At 38.4% G+C, this 17,696-nt stretch overlaps 1 protein-coding gene across 1 annotated transcript; it reads left to right on the plus strand.

The window, feature by feature from the left end:
• Nucleotides 1–4,201: 4,201 nt before the first annotated feature.
• Nucleotides 4,202–11,744, plus strand: hhipl2 (HHIP-like 2). Its single transcript, XM_082515113.1, has 9 exons — nt 4,202–5,003; nt 5,753–6,405; nt 7,492–7,635; nt 8,231–8,562; nt 8,714–8,840; nt 8,958–9,103; nt 9,187–9,268; nt 10,166–10,248; nt 10,795–11,744. Exons 1-9 carry the CDS (start codon nt 4,644–4,646, stop codon nt 11,355–11,357), a joined length of 2,490 nt encoding a protein of 829 aa, XP_082371239.1. The 5' UTR covers nt 4,202–4,643; the 3' UTR covers nt 11,358–11,744.
• Nucleotides 11,745–17,696: the final 5,952 nt, after the last annotated feature.

Below are 17,696 nucleotides of genomic sequence, written 5' to 3' on the forward strand. Positions count from 1 at the left end.
CCTCATTTTTTAATATTTTACAAGAATACTGTAAATAAATGCAGCAATGTTTTTTGAACATGTGTAAACATGCACGGAAATAAGGCATATAAGGCAAGAAATAGATTGTGCAATTCTAAGGAGACTGAATGTCGATGTTTGGTATGAGCACCTTTCTTTTTCAACACAGCCTGAACTCTCATAGGCACAATTTCTAGTAATTTCTTTGAGTAGGCTTCAGGAATAGCTCCAAAGAATTTCTAAAGAATATTACAAGCTTTTCTTTGGGTGTTGGCTGCCTTTTGTTCCATTTTCTGTCACGATAATCTCACACTGCTTCAGTAATGTTGAGATCCAGGCTCCGGGGAGGTCAATCTGTGACTGATAGTGTTCCAGTGTGTGTTTTTCAATACAGGTTTGCTTTTACTACATTGGCAAGTTGTTTGGGATTATTGCCATGCCGAATAATCCAAATGTCCAATCAGATGCTTTCCACATGGATGATGGGTCAAAATCAGCTTCACAGCTGTAGCTTCACAGGGTCTCCACAAGGGTGTGTCCATTCCTCAGTGCATTTCTGGTAAGACTCCTGCTTACCATACTGAGCTATTTTAAAAATCATCTGTTTTCTCATATATCAGATATTTGAAGTAAAATATATGTATGTATGTGGTTTCTCTCTCCATATATATAGCCTTTTACAGGAAGATTCACTGACAAATGAAGAATTAAGAAAATGTCTTATTAAGGAAAATGTGTATTCTGACCAGTTTGTGAAAACCTCCTTAAGACTGCTTTGGTTGGTAGCATATTTCTGTAGTCATAGTTTAAATGGAAATAATGGACTGTATGAACACACATTTAATTGCGAATCAAACAAAATTCCATTGTGGTTTGCCTTATGCCTTATGTTTCTATTTAGCTAATAAAGCTTATTTTGAGTTTATGTTTGTCTAAGGAGTCCTGCATATTGGGTCTCCACCTACCACACAGCACCCCTTGATAATAATTTCTGTTGCTGCAGTCTTCTGAGGACTTAAGCCTGATTAGAGCTGTTGTGGTTTTCTGAATTGTGATTTCAAACGATTTTCTTGTAAATCTGTGGACATTTGATTTCATGTTCAGCATCCTAATTCCATTCATTCTGTTGGAATTGCATTGGTAACTCATGGAAGTGTTACTGAGTATTCATAACCAGCCACTTTGTACGTACAGTGAGCGAATGGGTTGGTTGAACTAAATAAGGTTGAATTAAATTGACTCATTAGAACTACGTTGGCTCATATTGATCAGAGAGTTAGAACAACAACTAAAAGAAACTTAGATTAACCTGAAAGGAACTAATCAGGGTTAACTGGTATTGGACACAAATCAGGATTTAAAACCAAACCTAAAGTGGGAAGTGAGAGAGATTTATTTTTGTTTTTTTGGGTTTTTTTTGTTGTTGTTTTCTTCTTTTATTTAATTCCTTCTGGGATTTAGATCCAACAACTTAAGTGCCGAAACTGTACGTACACTTCTGTGTATTCCATTTTCCATAAAACAGCCAGCAGTTCAAAATTTACGATGGTCTGTTGTTTGTTACTTCAGGTTTCCTGTATAAACTGCTCTTGTAAATCTAGATTCTGGTCCTAGCGATCTGTAAATATCTACAGTGCTACAATATGTTAACGTTTTTTTGTTGTTGTTGTTTTTAAAGAATATGTTCAATTTTTCCTTCATCTATTTATTTTATTTTTATTTTTTTATCCAAATATGTATAAAATTTTTGCTCTTCATCAGTCTAAATAATGAATATTATACATGTGTTTCTCTTATATTAAACATCTGCTGATATTCTGACCTGTAAGACAAACATAACTCTGTGTTTTTCGTCTATCCCTTTCTTTATTGCGTGAGTCAAACCAGGAGATTGTGACAGATACTGCTAGAAATGTAAAACATAAATGTGCTGCCAAACCAACACATGCAGCTATCAAACCTTTCTTCATTTTAATTCTTAAAATGAATTATTCTTGAACGAAGACACTGATTTGACACATGTAAAAATATGGTTGATTGTGTTTATTGCCCCCTCCACCCATCTCCCTACCATGTGTTCTCAAAAGTGAACAGAGGGTTGGGAAATGATAGAGGAAAGGAAGAAGTGGGGAAAAGAGTTGCAAAGAAGAGGGTAAAGCAAGGGTAGAAGACCGAAAAAGTGGTGAAAGAAAGGATTAGAAAGGAGGAAAGAGACAGAGGAGAGAAAACCCCAACAATCCCTTCTGAGCAAGGAGGAAAAACTCCCCTTAAGCAGGAAGAAACCTGTGGCAGAAGGTTTGGGTGTGAGGGTGAAAAAAGAAAAGAAAAAGGATGAAGAATATATTGGAGAAAGAAAACATGGAGAGTGATGAAGAGGTGGTCGGAGAGAAAGGGAGAGGGGTGATGAGATAGAAAAGAGGTGGAGGAAGACAAGCCTATGCCTCCTCATGATTAAGTGAGGAAGCAGTAGGGTCCCTCCTCCTGAAAGAGCAGAAGTGTTTTTTCTTATTTTTTAGGCACTGTTCCTGGAGCTCTTTCTTCTGTAGGATGAGGATTTTCAGTTCATTGATTGTTCCTGCATTTTGCTCCTCAAATTTCTTGCATTTTTTCTCCAGTTCTTCTAATTTTTCTTGTTTTTCATTAAGCTTTTCTTTCAGTTTTTTAGATTTTGCCTCCTGTATTCGCTTTGCCTGTAGCATCTTTATATCCCTCTGTTGTACTTTGTTGTACATGTCTTCTAACTCCTCATTTCTGCTCTGGATTTCTTGAAGTGTATACTACAGGTCTTTATGTGTTTTCTTCAGTTCTTCCCTTGCACCTGCATTTCATTGTTTTTGCACCTCAAGTTGTTGTTAGGTTCTGTTTTTTCTCAGCATTTCATTGAACCTATATTGCATGTCTGAGCATTATTTTTTCCAGTTTTTCCTTTTCTCCTTCTAGTTCAATGGTTTTCGCATGCATTTCATTATAACATGCGTGCAGTTGTAGATTTTTCCTTTCAAAGTCTTGGAGAATAAGTTGTGTGTTTTTTCTGTATTACTTCCTGTTGCTCTTTCTCTTGAAGCATTTCTGCATTTTTGTGCAGTGCTTCATCAAGCAGTATTTGCAACACATGATGTTTTTCCTCCATGTTTTGGAGTTTACATTCCATTTCTTTCTCCTTTATCTCCTCTTGTTTCTTCTCTTGAAGAAACTCTTTTTTTTTTTCCAGGGCTTCATCAAATTTTACTTGCAGCTTCTGATTCTTTTTCTCTGTGTCTTGGAGAGTCAGTACAGCCCAGTTTGATTTTAAATGGGCCAGACCAGTGAAACTCTCTTTTCTGTCAGTGTAAAGATGTTTAACTAGAAATTTAATCCCTGAGATAATTATATAAATATAATCTAAGAAAAAGAAATTCAGTTTTCAACAATACACTTACACACATCCGTTTTCCTACATGATGAAGTAATTCCGCTTTGGGCTTAAATTTACAGAAAAATGTCTATTAGCTCATTGCACAGACTGTCTTGTAATTATAAAATGGAACATTTTTATTAAATGACAGAATAATGTTTTTTTTTCTTTTTGCATGATTCTGACAATGAATCCACTGTAAAAATTAAACTTCTCTATAGTAGATCATGGAAAAAAAGGTGATCTTCTCTTATTTAATCGTTCATTTTTTAATCATTGTCAAGTATAATTTTGACTCTCTGGCGGCGGAGTTTGGCCCTTAGACCTTATGTTTGACACTGCTGGCATGGTACTGTTGCAGAAATAGCAAACACAGCATAGCCTGTTTTAGAGTTTGAAAGCCACAGAGAAATCGACAGTATGCCTCCGTGTTTTTGCTTAGACAATATAGGTCCTTCCCATATCGAGACGCTCATGTTTATCAGAGAATCATGGTTATATCCATAACCTCAAGTTTGTAATGATGCCCTCTTTATTGGGTATGACACCACATCTCCAGTTTACCTAAGGAAGTCCTGATTTTATTGTCCTTACTTGCCAGCCTTGTAAGACATAAAGTATTCGAACGAGTAATAGCCAAAGTCTCGTTGAATTGCTGGTTTTCTTTGGCACGGTGCTAAATTGCTGATAGACACCTCTGACCTTATATTCAAATTTAAAAGTGACTTGCTGGGACAGTGGATAAAAAGCATGACTAGGCAGGCCTTGCACAAACAGCGCACTTCCCCGAGGCGCTATAACTTGGAAGTGAGACATAATTATAGTTTGTGTCGTGGTTGGGTTTACGTTTGCATGCCTCCTCAATGTGTTTTGGATGTATGCGTGCCGCGCGTGTGCGGGCGTGCAAACTACAGAGCGTGCCCTCTTATAGATAATTACTGCTACCATTATTGCTGCTGTGCAGAAAATAACTCGAGGGATTGAAATGCAAATGCTAATAAAGTCTTTACAAATATGTTTAGTTTTAATTGGTACTAATTAGTCCAATGAGAGGCAGAGCTGGTGACACAGTGACTTTTTACCTGGATGGAGTAGGTGGCGACACAAGGAGGGCAAACGAGCCCCCTCCATCTGCATGCTTTTGCGCACGCGTAAAATGCATTCAAACGCACGCTCGCGTACTTAAACTCTGGCTCATGGCCTATATGAACGAATAGTCACTGAATTCTTTCGGGGCCAGAAGGCAAAAATGACAAGGAAGAGGGATGCTGCGCTCCATCCAAGCCGAGCCGGCTGCGCGGTTTTACGCGCGGTGGCACAACTACGGCCATCTAAAAAGATGCCAAGGCTTCCTGCGGTTATCCTGATTGTGCCAGTGATGCTGTTAGCCTTGGTCAAGCCAGCATCTGCTCATCCTCAATGCCTGGACTTCAAGCCACCTTTTAAACCTCCATGGCACCTGGAGTTTTGCAATCAGTATGAGCAGTTTGGATGCTGCGACCAGGGAACTGACAACATGATCGCGGAGAGGTACTGGGACATCATTGAACAACTGGAAGCGGCAGGTCATGAGCTCTGTACCGACATGCTGAAGGAAATTATGTGCCAGGTAAATATATTCTCTTGAGTTTTGATTACTATTAATGCCATGATCATCATCTTTGCTTTAGGTGCACTGCAGTCTTTTCACGTTTGCTGCAGTTGTGGTTGTATGTTCTCCATTTCAGACAAACAAACAAACAAAAAAATCCTTGAAAAAATGAAACATACACAACTTGAACTTTTGATTCATTGTAGTTTATTCTAATTAAACTCAAGTTAAAATCAATTTAGGGTTACAATAATAAAATAAATCCCACAAAAGTTATCACTTAACTTTATAATTGTTATAAATGGTTGAATAGAAACTGTGAAAATTTGCTCAAGTTTAAAGCAAACTAAAACTGGATACTCCCATCAGATATTAAATGTAACTACTAGTGACTGATAAACTAGTATTTCGCAAAAACAAATATTATCTAACTGTCATTGAGGTTCTAATCCAGAGTGCTTATATTTGTAACAATTATCAGTAACATCAGATTATGGTTTCCACATCTGAAATAAAAAACATCTGATATTGAAATCACTATGACATGTTTCCATATTTCATTTACACAGGCAAATTTGCAGAGGACAAACTTCCAGACATTCAAAGTGCTCTTATTTGAAAAACAAAACAAGTCTTTGTGCTTATGGGACACATGTATTCTTGATGTTGTGACTTAATGGCTCTCTTAGTCCAATAAATCATCTCCTCTGTGCATGACGCTGCCCTGAAATGTCTTAATGGTAAACCACTGTGTTTGCCCCATCCAGGAATGCTCGCCATATGCTGCCCACCTCTACGATGCTGAGGACCCCTACACACCTGTGAGAGAAATTCCCGGTCTTTGCTTTGACTACTGCTCTGAGTTTCATTCCAAATGTCGCCACGTGCTTAAATATTTAACAGTCAACCAGCTGCTGCTGTACGCCGCAGAGCGCGACGTAACCACGTTCTGCAGCATGGTAGACCTGCCTGACCAAGACTACTGCTACCCCACTGTTTTGAAAAGCTCTGACCTCAATAGTAACCTGGGACAGGTGGTAGAGGACCCAAGAGGTTGTCTCCAGTTGTGCCTGACTGAAGTGGCCAACAATCTCAGGAACCCAGTGCTGATGCTGCACAGTGGAGATGACACACATCGAATGTTTATTGCAGAACAGATGGGCTTTGTTTGGGTTTACCTACGCGACGGCAGCCGGCTGGAGCAGCCTTTCCTGGATATGAGCGGGGAGGTGTTGACCACTCCATGGCTGGGGGATGAGAGAGGATTCCTAGGAATGGCTTTCCACCCAAAGTACCGGGATAATGGACGCTTCTTTATTTACTATTCCATCCAGGTCAGCAGTGAGCTGGAAAAAATCAGGATCAGCGAGATGAAGGTGTCTGCCTATGACATGAACGTGGCTGATCCCTACTCAGAGAGGTATGCAGAGGGAGGGTCTTTCTTTCATGATGTGGGTCTGCACAAACTACATAGGCTTTATCATCATTCAGGGGAGGGGCTGTAATTGCACCAACCCTTGCATAAACATGTTCAGGGCTAAACACTACATATCAATTTACGATTTTCTGGGATTCTGAGGACCATTAAAATTCACAACCTACCCTGCACTTTGCAGCGTGAAACTATGAAAATATCTCAGTGAAACACAAAAAGGAGTAGTCCTTCACTTTGTTTTAGGCCTTCTAAACATTTATTGCTCATAATCCTAAAATTTTACAAGAGATATATTTAATTATTATATCCCCAAACCCCCTATAGTATGTTATAGACCCACAAAAAACTTCAACACTTGTGTTACATTTAGGAGCACTCAGAGAAATGACAACTCTCCAGCAGGTTTTCTTTCTTTGTGCAAGCAAGCATAAGGCAGACACTAACTGTAAAACGAGGAGGCGGCAGGAACAATATCCAAATGCAGCACACACAGAAGGACACACAAGGTCAAAATCCAATCTTTAATCCAGAAAAGAGGAGACGGAAAAAACAACACAGCAAACAATCCAGAGAAGAGCAGGGGAAAGTGAAAGACCATTAAAAGGTTCAAGAGGTCATATACAGTTGATTGATTGGGGGCGGGGCAAAAAATCACAAAGGAGAGAAACTGAAAGGTAGTAAAACTAATAACTGTGTGAACAAAAGAGAAGGAAAAAAATACAGAAATTAAAATAATAAGAACAATGCAGGCACGTAGAAGAAAGATAAACAATTAAAACAGACAAAAGAAACAACATTTGAGTTAAAAGCAAACAACAACGCACAATGCATAAAGGTTTCATGCAAACATGTTACCAAAATGGTGATCTAAAGAGATACGCCTTTAGAGAAATCACAGAATCAGCATTCCACAGTACAGGTGCTGTGTTTGATCTGCTCAGGTCCTTAGGCAGATGCGTGGAGGAGACAGTAAATTTACCATGAGTGAGCTGAAAACTTGACAACCTGATAAAAAGTATTTTAAAGTATACTTTATCTAATTGTTCTGAACTGCATGCATTTTATGTTCAGGCTCATTTTAGAGATCGAGGAGCCAGCCGCAAACCACAACGGAGGCCAGCTGCTTTTTGGTGTTGACGGCTATTTGTATATCTTCACTGGAGACGGTGGAAAAGCTGGGGATCCATTTGGGAAGTATGGCAACGCACAAAACAAGTAAGGTCCTTCAGGTTTCCTCAAGTGAAAATAATAACCTAGTCAAATATGTGAACAATAATTTAACCATAAAGCCATTGCGTTAAGCCTGGTATTGCCATTGTTAGCTGTTATTTTTTATTAATCTATTTAGCCAAACTTTCAGCTAACTGTGTCTCCATAGCCTTCAGCTACACCCACCCTTCATCCATAGATACATACGTTTCTGAGTTAGAAAGAGTTTATACAAATATTTTATTATTTTGGCTTTTTTAGCCTTTATTGGATACAGACAGGGTAAACATAGGAAAGTGGGGAGAGAGAGAAGGCCCACCATCCAGAGGAATCGTTGTAGGAGTCGGGTGGATTATGCAGCAGTATCAATGTTCTTATATTACTTAAAACTATTCAGCCATTTAAAACATTACCATTTATTAACTGTTTGTGCAATATGACCTGGCACTCAATCAAAGCTTGTTCATTATACCCCAAGGTACTATAAGAATGCCTAATTATTAATCCATTATCTACACCTTTAGTTTATTTATCTTATATTAATCATTTTTTCACTTAAGGCCTCTACCCTGAGTTTTTCATTTATTTTCTTGGTATTCAGAAGTGCTCTTTTGGGAAAAGTGCTTCGCATTGATGTGGATGGAAGTGACCCCAGTGGCATGCCATACAGGATCCCCCCTGACAACCCATTCCTCAGGGACCCAGGTGCCCGGCCAGAGGTGTTTGCTTATGGGGTAAGAAACATGTGGCGATGTTCCGTGGACCGTGGAGACCCGGTGAGTGGCTACGGCAGAGGTCGGATATTCTGCGGGGATGTTGGTCAAAATCGCTACGAGGAGATTGACATTATTATCAAAGGAGGAAACTATGGATGGAGGGCCAAAGAGGGCTTCGAGTGCTACGACATGAAATTGTGCCAAAACTCCTCCCTGAGTATGTTTTCTGTTCTTGTGAAGCTTCCCCAGTGATGAAGTCAAGAGCTATTTTCTGTCTGCTTGAAACGTTTGCCACGTTTTATTTCCATCGTTTTTGATTGTTTTCATTCTCAGAGTTAAATTAGGTTTGTCTTTCTCTGCCACAACAGATGACATCCTCCCTATATTTGCATACAGCCATCATGTCGGGAAGTCTGTGACAGGGGGGTATGTGTACAGAGGATGTGAATCACCCAATCTGAATGGCTTGTACATTTTCGGAGACTTCATGAGTGGGTAAGATTATGTTTATCTGAGCATTTTCCAGCCTGAATTGGTCTGTCTTCTCAGTTACCTTTACATTTTTTATTTAATTCGCCTGCTCCAAGTGACATAAAGCTGTCAACCTTTCAGTCGAATTATGGCTTTAGAGGAAGACAGGACAACAGGAAACTGGAAAGAGAGGAGTGTGTGTATGGGTGATACGCAGACTTGCTCTTTTCCCGGACTCATCAATCAACACCACAAGTTCATCATCTCATTTGCTGAAGATGAAGCAGGTAAGGTTTGATCAGTCTGTTTATGCGTTTATCACAGGATCAGACCCGTGTGACACTGCTGACAAGCTGTTTTTGTCATCCAGGGGAGCTGTACTTCCTGGCTACGTCATACCCGAGTGCCATGTCTGCTTTTGGAACTGTGTTTAAATTCATGGACCCCTCCAGGTATAGTGTCAGACCAGGTGTATATTACATTTACACATTATGGACGTGCTCTGTGTTAAATGGGAACACCTGCTTGGGGAAATTATTCAAAAAGACAGGCGTGTTTTTCAAACAGGCTTTAATTCAAGTCATGGAAAAGAAAAAAAATCCCGGGGGCCAAATAATTATGAATTGTACATAAAGGAAGAATAAAGGATGTGTCTTCCAACAATCTGTTGCATCCTAGGCAGTCTCTTTACCAGAGAAGTCCTGAAACGCTAACACAGTATGACAAGAATGACATTTTGTATCAGTCATTTAAAGCAGCAGGATTCTAACGTTTGACATCTCAAAGGGTTTTTTTTCCTATAGGATCAAAATTAGGGGCAGGCCCTTACAAGCACACATTTTTTCCTTTCAAGTAAAATCCAGTGAGCCATTATGAATCTGTATCAAGCAATAATGTCATGATAATTTTAATGATAATTCAATTAACTGAAATAACATTATAAAGAAGATGTTATTGCTGCTAAAAGTGATTCCACTAGTTACTGAATGATTTAGTGTACTTAATTTATTTATTTACTTTTAGTTTCTGCATTTTGGCTTAGTTTTCATTGAGTAAACAATGATCTACTGTAATATTTCACAGGTTCATATGAGGTTGTACTCACTTGATAAGAACCAGATGATGTTTTTATGTCTCGACACATAAACCTTAGAACCAAAAGAGTGCGTACTTTCTTTTTACTGTGACTTTACATTGGTTTTAAGGATGCTGTGGGAAAGTTTTTGTACAGAAAATAACTAAACTTTTTAAATTAAATAAATAACAATACGATTGTGCTGTCCTAAAGAAAACAACAAAGACAGAGTTACTATCTTGTCATTAAAAAGGGACTTCATTTACTTTTATAGGAGAGCACCTCCTGGGAAATGTAAGCAAAAGCCACTCCCTGTCAAAGTGAGGGGAAAAAAGTTTCCATTTGTGCCAAAGGAATGTAAGTAACTTCAAACTTATCTTTGCATTTCAATCACTTCTCGATCTGCATACCAGACCTGTTCTAAATCTGAGGTCGTCTAAGAAAGTAAAGAAATTTATTTTAACCTGAAACGTCTAATATTTCGAGGTGCATTGAATATAAACATATACACACCATATTATCAAGTCAATTAACCTGATGTTAGAGGTTAGCGTAAGCGTTACACAAGCCACATTTAAGAAAAATCTGTTCTTGCAGACCGACAAATTGCCTGGGTTCACTGTTCATTCATGCATGCATGTCCTGAGCAGAACCTGCTTTTTTCCCCCTCTCTGGATTTACTGTCTACATGCTGCCAAATTGTATAATCACACTGGGCTCATACATAAAACTATAAAAAGCAGCATCCAGTTTTACATCAAACATATTTAAAATAGAGACAAGCATTCCAAACACTTAGGCTCAGCCAAATATGCACACCATTTTAAAAAAAACTCAACACATGCGGTTGTAGAAGAGTAAAATGGTGAAAATGGGTACTTATTGACATCTGTGCCATTTCAGTGACTGTACTGGGCACAAATGAAAAACCTACCAGACCACCGCCAAGAAAATTCAAACTCCCCACCAAACCGCCGGTGAGGAGCAGCCAGATCAAACCTACGATGACTGCAGCAGGCAACTCAACGACGGGCACCGCTGTAAAGGTCAAACCGAAATCATCGGACAAAGACACGAAGAAGAAAAATATGCTGAAACCATGGAAAAAAGACAAAATGCTGAACAAGAAAAAAGCCAGCACACAAGCAAAGAAGAATACTTTGAAGCAGAAATCTAAGAAGACAACTGTCAGCGTCAAAGATAAAGTAAAACCAAAGACAAATCAAACTGCCACAGAGACTTTAAACACTTCAAACGCCCACAATGGCCTGAAAGATAACAAAATCCACACAAAGAGGAAGATACACCAGAGGAAAGCTGCGCAGAAGCAAAGTGGACCAAAGATGACGATTAAAGAATCTACAAAAGAGTATCCTGCCTTTGTGAACAAAACTAAGACAAACTTCAACGTAAGAAGCAACAGAACACTAACAAGACAGCTTAAGGTGAAGAGCAAACAAACATGAGTCTGATTATGGCTTAATCAGATTTTGTCTTCATGAAATGATAGTGTTGACTGGCACATCTTAAAGCAATAGTTCTACTCTTATTTTCAGCTATGGGAAGAGTTATTCCACTCCCATGTATGCACAGAGACAGCAGCTTAGTGCAAAGGCTAACGACAGAGGCAAGCTCCTGAAGACTGGCTCTATCAGAGAATCAATTCACCAGCACTTCTAAAGATTGCTAATTATTATTTTACCTTTATTGTTGCCACCGGAGTCTCCAATTCCAGATATCAGCAGCCTCTGCCAAAATGCTGAACAATTCCTTTAAAGCAGTGTTTCTCATATTGGTTACCAGTAGAAAGTACAGCAGTGAGTACTTGAGATTTTTATATTCATTTAAATACCAGTTATGCATATCTCTGAAAATAAACTTAAATAAACTAAATTTCATATTCAGCATTCTTTTCAGTGCAATCGTTTTAGCTGTTGTAACTGTTGAAAGCATCACTGAAGAAGAAAGTAACACATATAATGAGCAGGATGCCAGTTTCAAAATATGTCAAAAGAAAAATGGATTCATGGTTGAAACACATCCGACATACAAACTGTTAAGTGCTCCACATCTTCCTCTAGGACTTTCTTTTCTTCTGCAGCTTCATAAATTAGACTTTAAAGTCACAAGTGGAAAACATTTAACCTTCCCAGCAACCCAAGAAACTCCAGAAAAACCGAAGAGCTTCATATCAGACTGTACAGGTCTCGGTTAGCATCTTAAATGTTAAAATTCATGGCAAATCAACAAAAGGGAGGCTGAAAAAAATCAAACAATCAAGGTGAAGCGCAGACTTCAGCCAGATTGAAATGCTGTGGTGGGATCTTAAGAGAGCTGTGCTGTCCACAATCCTCGTGGAACTGAACACTGTAATAAGGCAGGGCTAAAATCCCTCCACAACAATGTGAAAGACTGATAAAGTCACACAGAAAACAATTACTTAAAGGTATTACCAATTAAGAATTTTTTTATTATATCCCGACACCTAAAACCTGAAAACTGACCAATGTTGTTCTTTCTTTTTACCATGTGGGCATATTTTTTCTTTTCTACCAACACGTTTATCACTGCTCAGGGATGTGCATGCAATTATGCATGTAACGACATTGTTTCCTTTATATTTTATATTTAGCTGTCATAAAATCATTGTTCCAAGTTAAACTCTCCCCTGCCTGTATTTAGAACATATCAGCTTAGCCTAAAATCTAAAGAGGCAGCAAACGTAAAACACAACTTCTATTTATACCCAGGCCCAGTTTCTGAAATTACTCTAATTTTACAACACATGGAAGTGTTAAAAATAAACATTAACAAGTATCCTTGACTCTCAGAAGCTCTCTGTAATTAAACTCTGCACCACTGATCTTAACTGAAACCGCCGTGACCATGACTTGTATAATGTCTGCTGTAAACGTAAAGCCACCCCGACTTCCACGTGCAGTTGTGCAGCCTGAGGTTACAAAAGTCTCACAATCCGGCATTTCCTTGGTTTCCGGACTTGATGCCTGTGTCGTAAAATATTTTATAATTTCTATAAAGTGTCTGAAATTGGTGTATTGTTTAGATTTTTGGTGAAAGAAAGGTCATTCAAGGCTGCAATAAGCTTCACATAAGAAGATGAAACATTACAAAAATCCTAGATGCACGTACGCTATCCCAGCTATAGCTCAATATAATCTTACCCTAGTCATCTGTTTAAAAGCCCCTAATAGCAATGTAATTGCAGTGATTCTGTCTGTTTCAGCACACACTTGCTCATCACGATCTACAAATCAAGTTCTCGTGGAACAGGACAATATTTCACAAAGACAAACCACAAAAACTGGGTCATAGAGTCGAGCATGGTTGAAAAACTGTACGGTGCTTCACAAATCGACAGTAAGCTCATCATCCACAAGTGTCTGCTTTATACTTCTGATATGACGTGAGCATGCCCAGTCATGACAACAATCCTGCAGCAATACAATGCTTGATAACAGACATACAGTATTTTGTAATATGACATAAACCTACCATGCGATTCATCATATACAGCTCATGGAATATAATTGTACCTCATCCTAATCTGATCCAGGCCAGATTATTCTTTAAATAATCTACATACAATTTGAGATGAACACCACCATCAGACATATGTGGAACATGTGGAGCACTTAACGATTGGTATGTCTGATGTTTTCATCATTATTAAGTCAGCAAAAACTACATACAGCCACATCCTGTTAAATAAAATCAAACATCGAAAAGACTGAACAAGTAAGGCTTGTTAGGAAGGGTTGACGATAGAAAGCTTCTTCACTCTAACACGGCAGAACAGTTTAGGTGGAAACTTAGGTGGCAATTTGTGTTAACTGAGTCGACTTTAAACTCCTCTGTGTACCAAAGTGTTCAAGAGTCAAACGTGAGGCCATCTGTCCAAAAGCTAAAGCTTAGCTGAAATTGGGTACTGTGACTTTAAGCACTCCACATTAAAGGTTCCATATTAAATTGCACTGATTTGGGAAAGAAGTAATTTAAAGTGATGCCGGGTTGTTTACGTTTACTATATGTTGCTTAAAACCACAGATTCCTTACAAATTACAGACTCACGTAACTATGTTCCAAGTTCAAGCAGCTCGGTGGTGCAACACAAATCTGCTTTTTAGCTTAAACACAAACACACACACGTTCCTTAAAAAAGACCTTTTGTGACGGCGAAGGGGCCATACAGACATTTGGAAGTGACTCATCCTATTGTGCATCAACCTGTATAAACTCTGTAATTATTAGCTGGAGGGTTTTTAAGTAGAGGGATCACCCTTTGACGTTTGGTGACACACAAATGATGGCTTTCTTCACCCTTTTAAAGACGTGTTTTTGCAGGTTTCAGTGTTTTGTCTATTTGCTTGAATTCCTTACAGTGAGGCTTACATGCAACGAGCTGCCCGATCCTAAATAAAGTACAGCAAAAAACACAAACAACATTTAGCGTATTAGGCGAATGAGGTGAAATTTATTTAATAACCTACCATGAATTTATTTAAATAAAACAGTTTTGCCTCTTAATTCTTTAGCCTGTGTCCATGAAATGGGTGCTAACATCCTGTAGTGCCTTTTAGTTATTTCTGAATCTATTTAAACAGCTAAAAATGTCATCAGTGCATTGAAAAGTGGTGGAACTGCAATAGTAAATAACCAAAGCCCGGGTTTCTTTTGCAACCTGTGGACGTGTAGTCACAAGGCAGGAAGACATCTTCGCTTTACTGAATAAGTCTCACAAATCTTTAATAATAATTTTTTAAAAAAAAGATCTTATAAAAGCCATAAGGGAGAGCAGTCTGTTGGGTGATTTTGTGTGCAGACTAAAAATATCTACTGCATAGATGCCATGATTTTTGTCCTGTTCATCCCCAAGGATGACTCACTAGCCTTAGTGATCCTTATTAATTCATTATTATTTTTATATATATACATATATATATATATACATATATATATATACATATATATATATATATATATATATATATATATATATATATATATATATATATCAAGACACACCATCAGATTGGATTTGTCATTAAACAGGGGTCTGGGGGTGGACGGGTCCTCCTTCGGAAAATTATGAACGTCAGACACTTCATTTCCTGCATTATGGTGGGTTTTTTATGCAACACTTTGTATCGTTTTTCTGCAATTTAATTGATGGTTTATGGAATTACAGGCATATCATTTTACTCTGCAGACTCTTCATGGTTAAGTTAAGTCATATTGCTCTCTACTGGCCACCATTAGCAACTAAAACTGGGTCAAAAACTTCAGCCAGTAAAGCATCAAATGCTAAAACTGTTTATACTCGTGGGACTACAACGTGTGGGGTTAAAGAGGCCCAAATTTGTCACCTGCTGGTCTGAAATAGATAATATAATGTTATAATGTTAAGGAGGCCATCTGGAACTTTTTTTCTTGTTGTAAAAGTGTCATAAAATCTGCTGTATGTATGTGCTTTTTTCAGGACTACTACTTGTTTTGCGTTACTGTATGCTGCAAGTAGATAATGGATTAATAAATCTTTGTGAAGGATGAAGCTGTCAATGCACTCTCCAGAAGATGCTGGAAAACTGTTACATTACAACTTCGGCCTTTGCAATGGACTGAATGTGTTCCCAGTAGCTGGTCAAATGAGGCCACGCCTACTATGTTTTTATTGTACTCAGTCACACATGTCTGGGTTAAGGTTATGGAGACCCTCTCAAGATGGCCATCTTCATTTTCCTGCCAGTGTAAGCGTGTCCTCATTGTACACAGGGCTGACGGTGGCACAGAGGGAGACTTCCTGAACGTCAATTGAATTTACAACTTAAAGGTCCCTGATGTACCAAATCAAGTCTCTTGGTGATCTTTCTTGGATGTTCCACAAGCCCTAAATCCCTGCTTTTTCAGGTGTTTAGAAGAAGGCTGGGCGGGTGTAGAAGCTGATAGGTTTGTAGCTTGAACCCATCTGCTGGAACGTTGAAGACAATATAATTACACTGCTAAGCAAGACACAAATAGGCAAAGTTCTTCATGTTACTCGTGCACGGGAGAGACCGGCCAGAGCGCCGTCCCTTCGCTTGACCCCAGTCGCTCTCGTCCGTCCTCCCGTACCATTGTCCTTTTATTGAGGTTACATGAATATGCATAGGTTCATTAACATACGACGTCTACATACAAACAAAGAGTACCTTACTTGTGTGTGCGTGTGTGTGTGTGTTGCTGATCAAAGGGTCAAACATCCTTGGTCAGGAAGAGGGTAGACTAGACCCCCCCCGGTGAGGAAGTCCAGCAGTTCATCTAAACAGAAAAGCACTTAGACTAGAACAGACATAGCTACGTTAATCCTACCATAAAACAAGACAAGATGCGACCTCTTCCCGTGCTCCCAGGATGTAGGTGTGCATTCTAGTGTGGAATGCACACCAAGCCTCTGTAGCCTGTTAAAGATCACACAACTTATCACTACACAATTGATTATACACCTCTAAGCATCTATGGTTAAATATTTCTAAGCATAAATGACAATCAACAATACAAACTCTAACAGAAGCTGTGACAGTAGATAATGCAACCCCATCGCAGACAGTCTTCATTCACCATTGATGTAACCAAATCAAAGGAAAGCCCTTTGATTTCCCCGTGTACAGTTTGAAGTCTATGGTGTTCAAAATTTTTTAGCCCTCACTTGGTGGGTTTGTCTTTCATGCATTGTTTGATGGGTAATCTTGGCTTCATAGCAATTATCCTCTCATGTATGAAACATGCTTCTTTGGTTGGTAGTTACTCAGCAATTTTATATCATGTAAAGGAGACATCTGAACTGGTCGACTGAGTTTGTTTTGTTTTTGTTTTTTTAAATTGTGTAAATAATTTAATAGTTATAGTAGTTTAAACAAAAACATTGCAAAAATCTGCTGTGCAAATTTTGGTATGGATCTGATACCAAGTAAATAGAGCGCCAATTTTTCATTACCAATACTGTTAACCTATGAAGCTGGCTTATGTAGGATAGTAGTGTGTCATGAGATGAATCAGCAATTTGCAAATTCTGAACACATTTTAATGACCACTAAATCACTGGCAGTTTTACTTTTCAAATTTCTTTTCCACAACTTTTTTTCATAACCCCATACCGGCAAAAAAACAAACCCCCAATTACCACAACACAGTGGGCTACATACCAAACTTACAGGATAGAAAAAGTATCGATCCTATCGTGCTAGTATCAATCCAAAACCACCAGCATTGGTATCGATACTATTGCTTGATTGGATTTGGACTGATGTGCCCAGCTCTTGTTTATAGGAAAGGTCTACATTTTACATCACTGCCACTAATGACATTAAAATTGAGTTATTTTTAAATAAAAGTTTTGAGTCCATAACTAAATATTTACCCAGAGAGATGATACAGAAAAGGCAAGATTTCTTTTATTTTCTAATTTTTAAAGTAGTGATTATCATCTTTAAATGTTTAGATCATGTAAAAGTATACAAAAGCAGCCTTGCCATTTTCTAGGAATCACACTAAGAACTTTTAGTATCTAATAAATATACATGCGCAATTAAGCTTGCCCTTTTTAAAACACAAAATAAGAAGACACGACAGTGAAAAACAGGGGATGTAGAGTGTAAAAAAGGATGCTCCTTTCAAAATATGCCATTAAAAAGTAATTATGAGCAGTGAGATGGATGATTTACAAATAGTTTTGCAAAGTTTAACACTAGAAGTGATCAAACCCAGCAGTACGTCTCTGCCGTGTTCATTCCAGGAAGCACTTTAGTACA

Source organism: Aulonocara stuartgranti, assembly GCF_965226115.1.
Source record: "Aulonocara stuartgranti genome assembly, chromosome: 19".
Lineage (NCBI taxonomy): Eukaryota > Metazoa > Chordata > Actinopteri > Cichliformes > Cichlidae > Aulonocara > Aulonocara stuartgranti.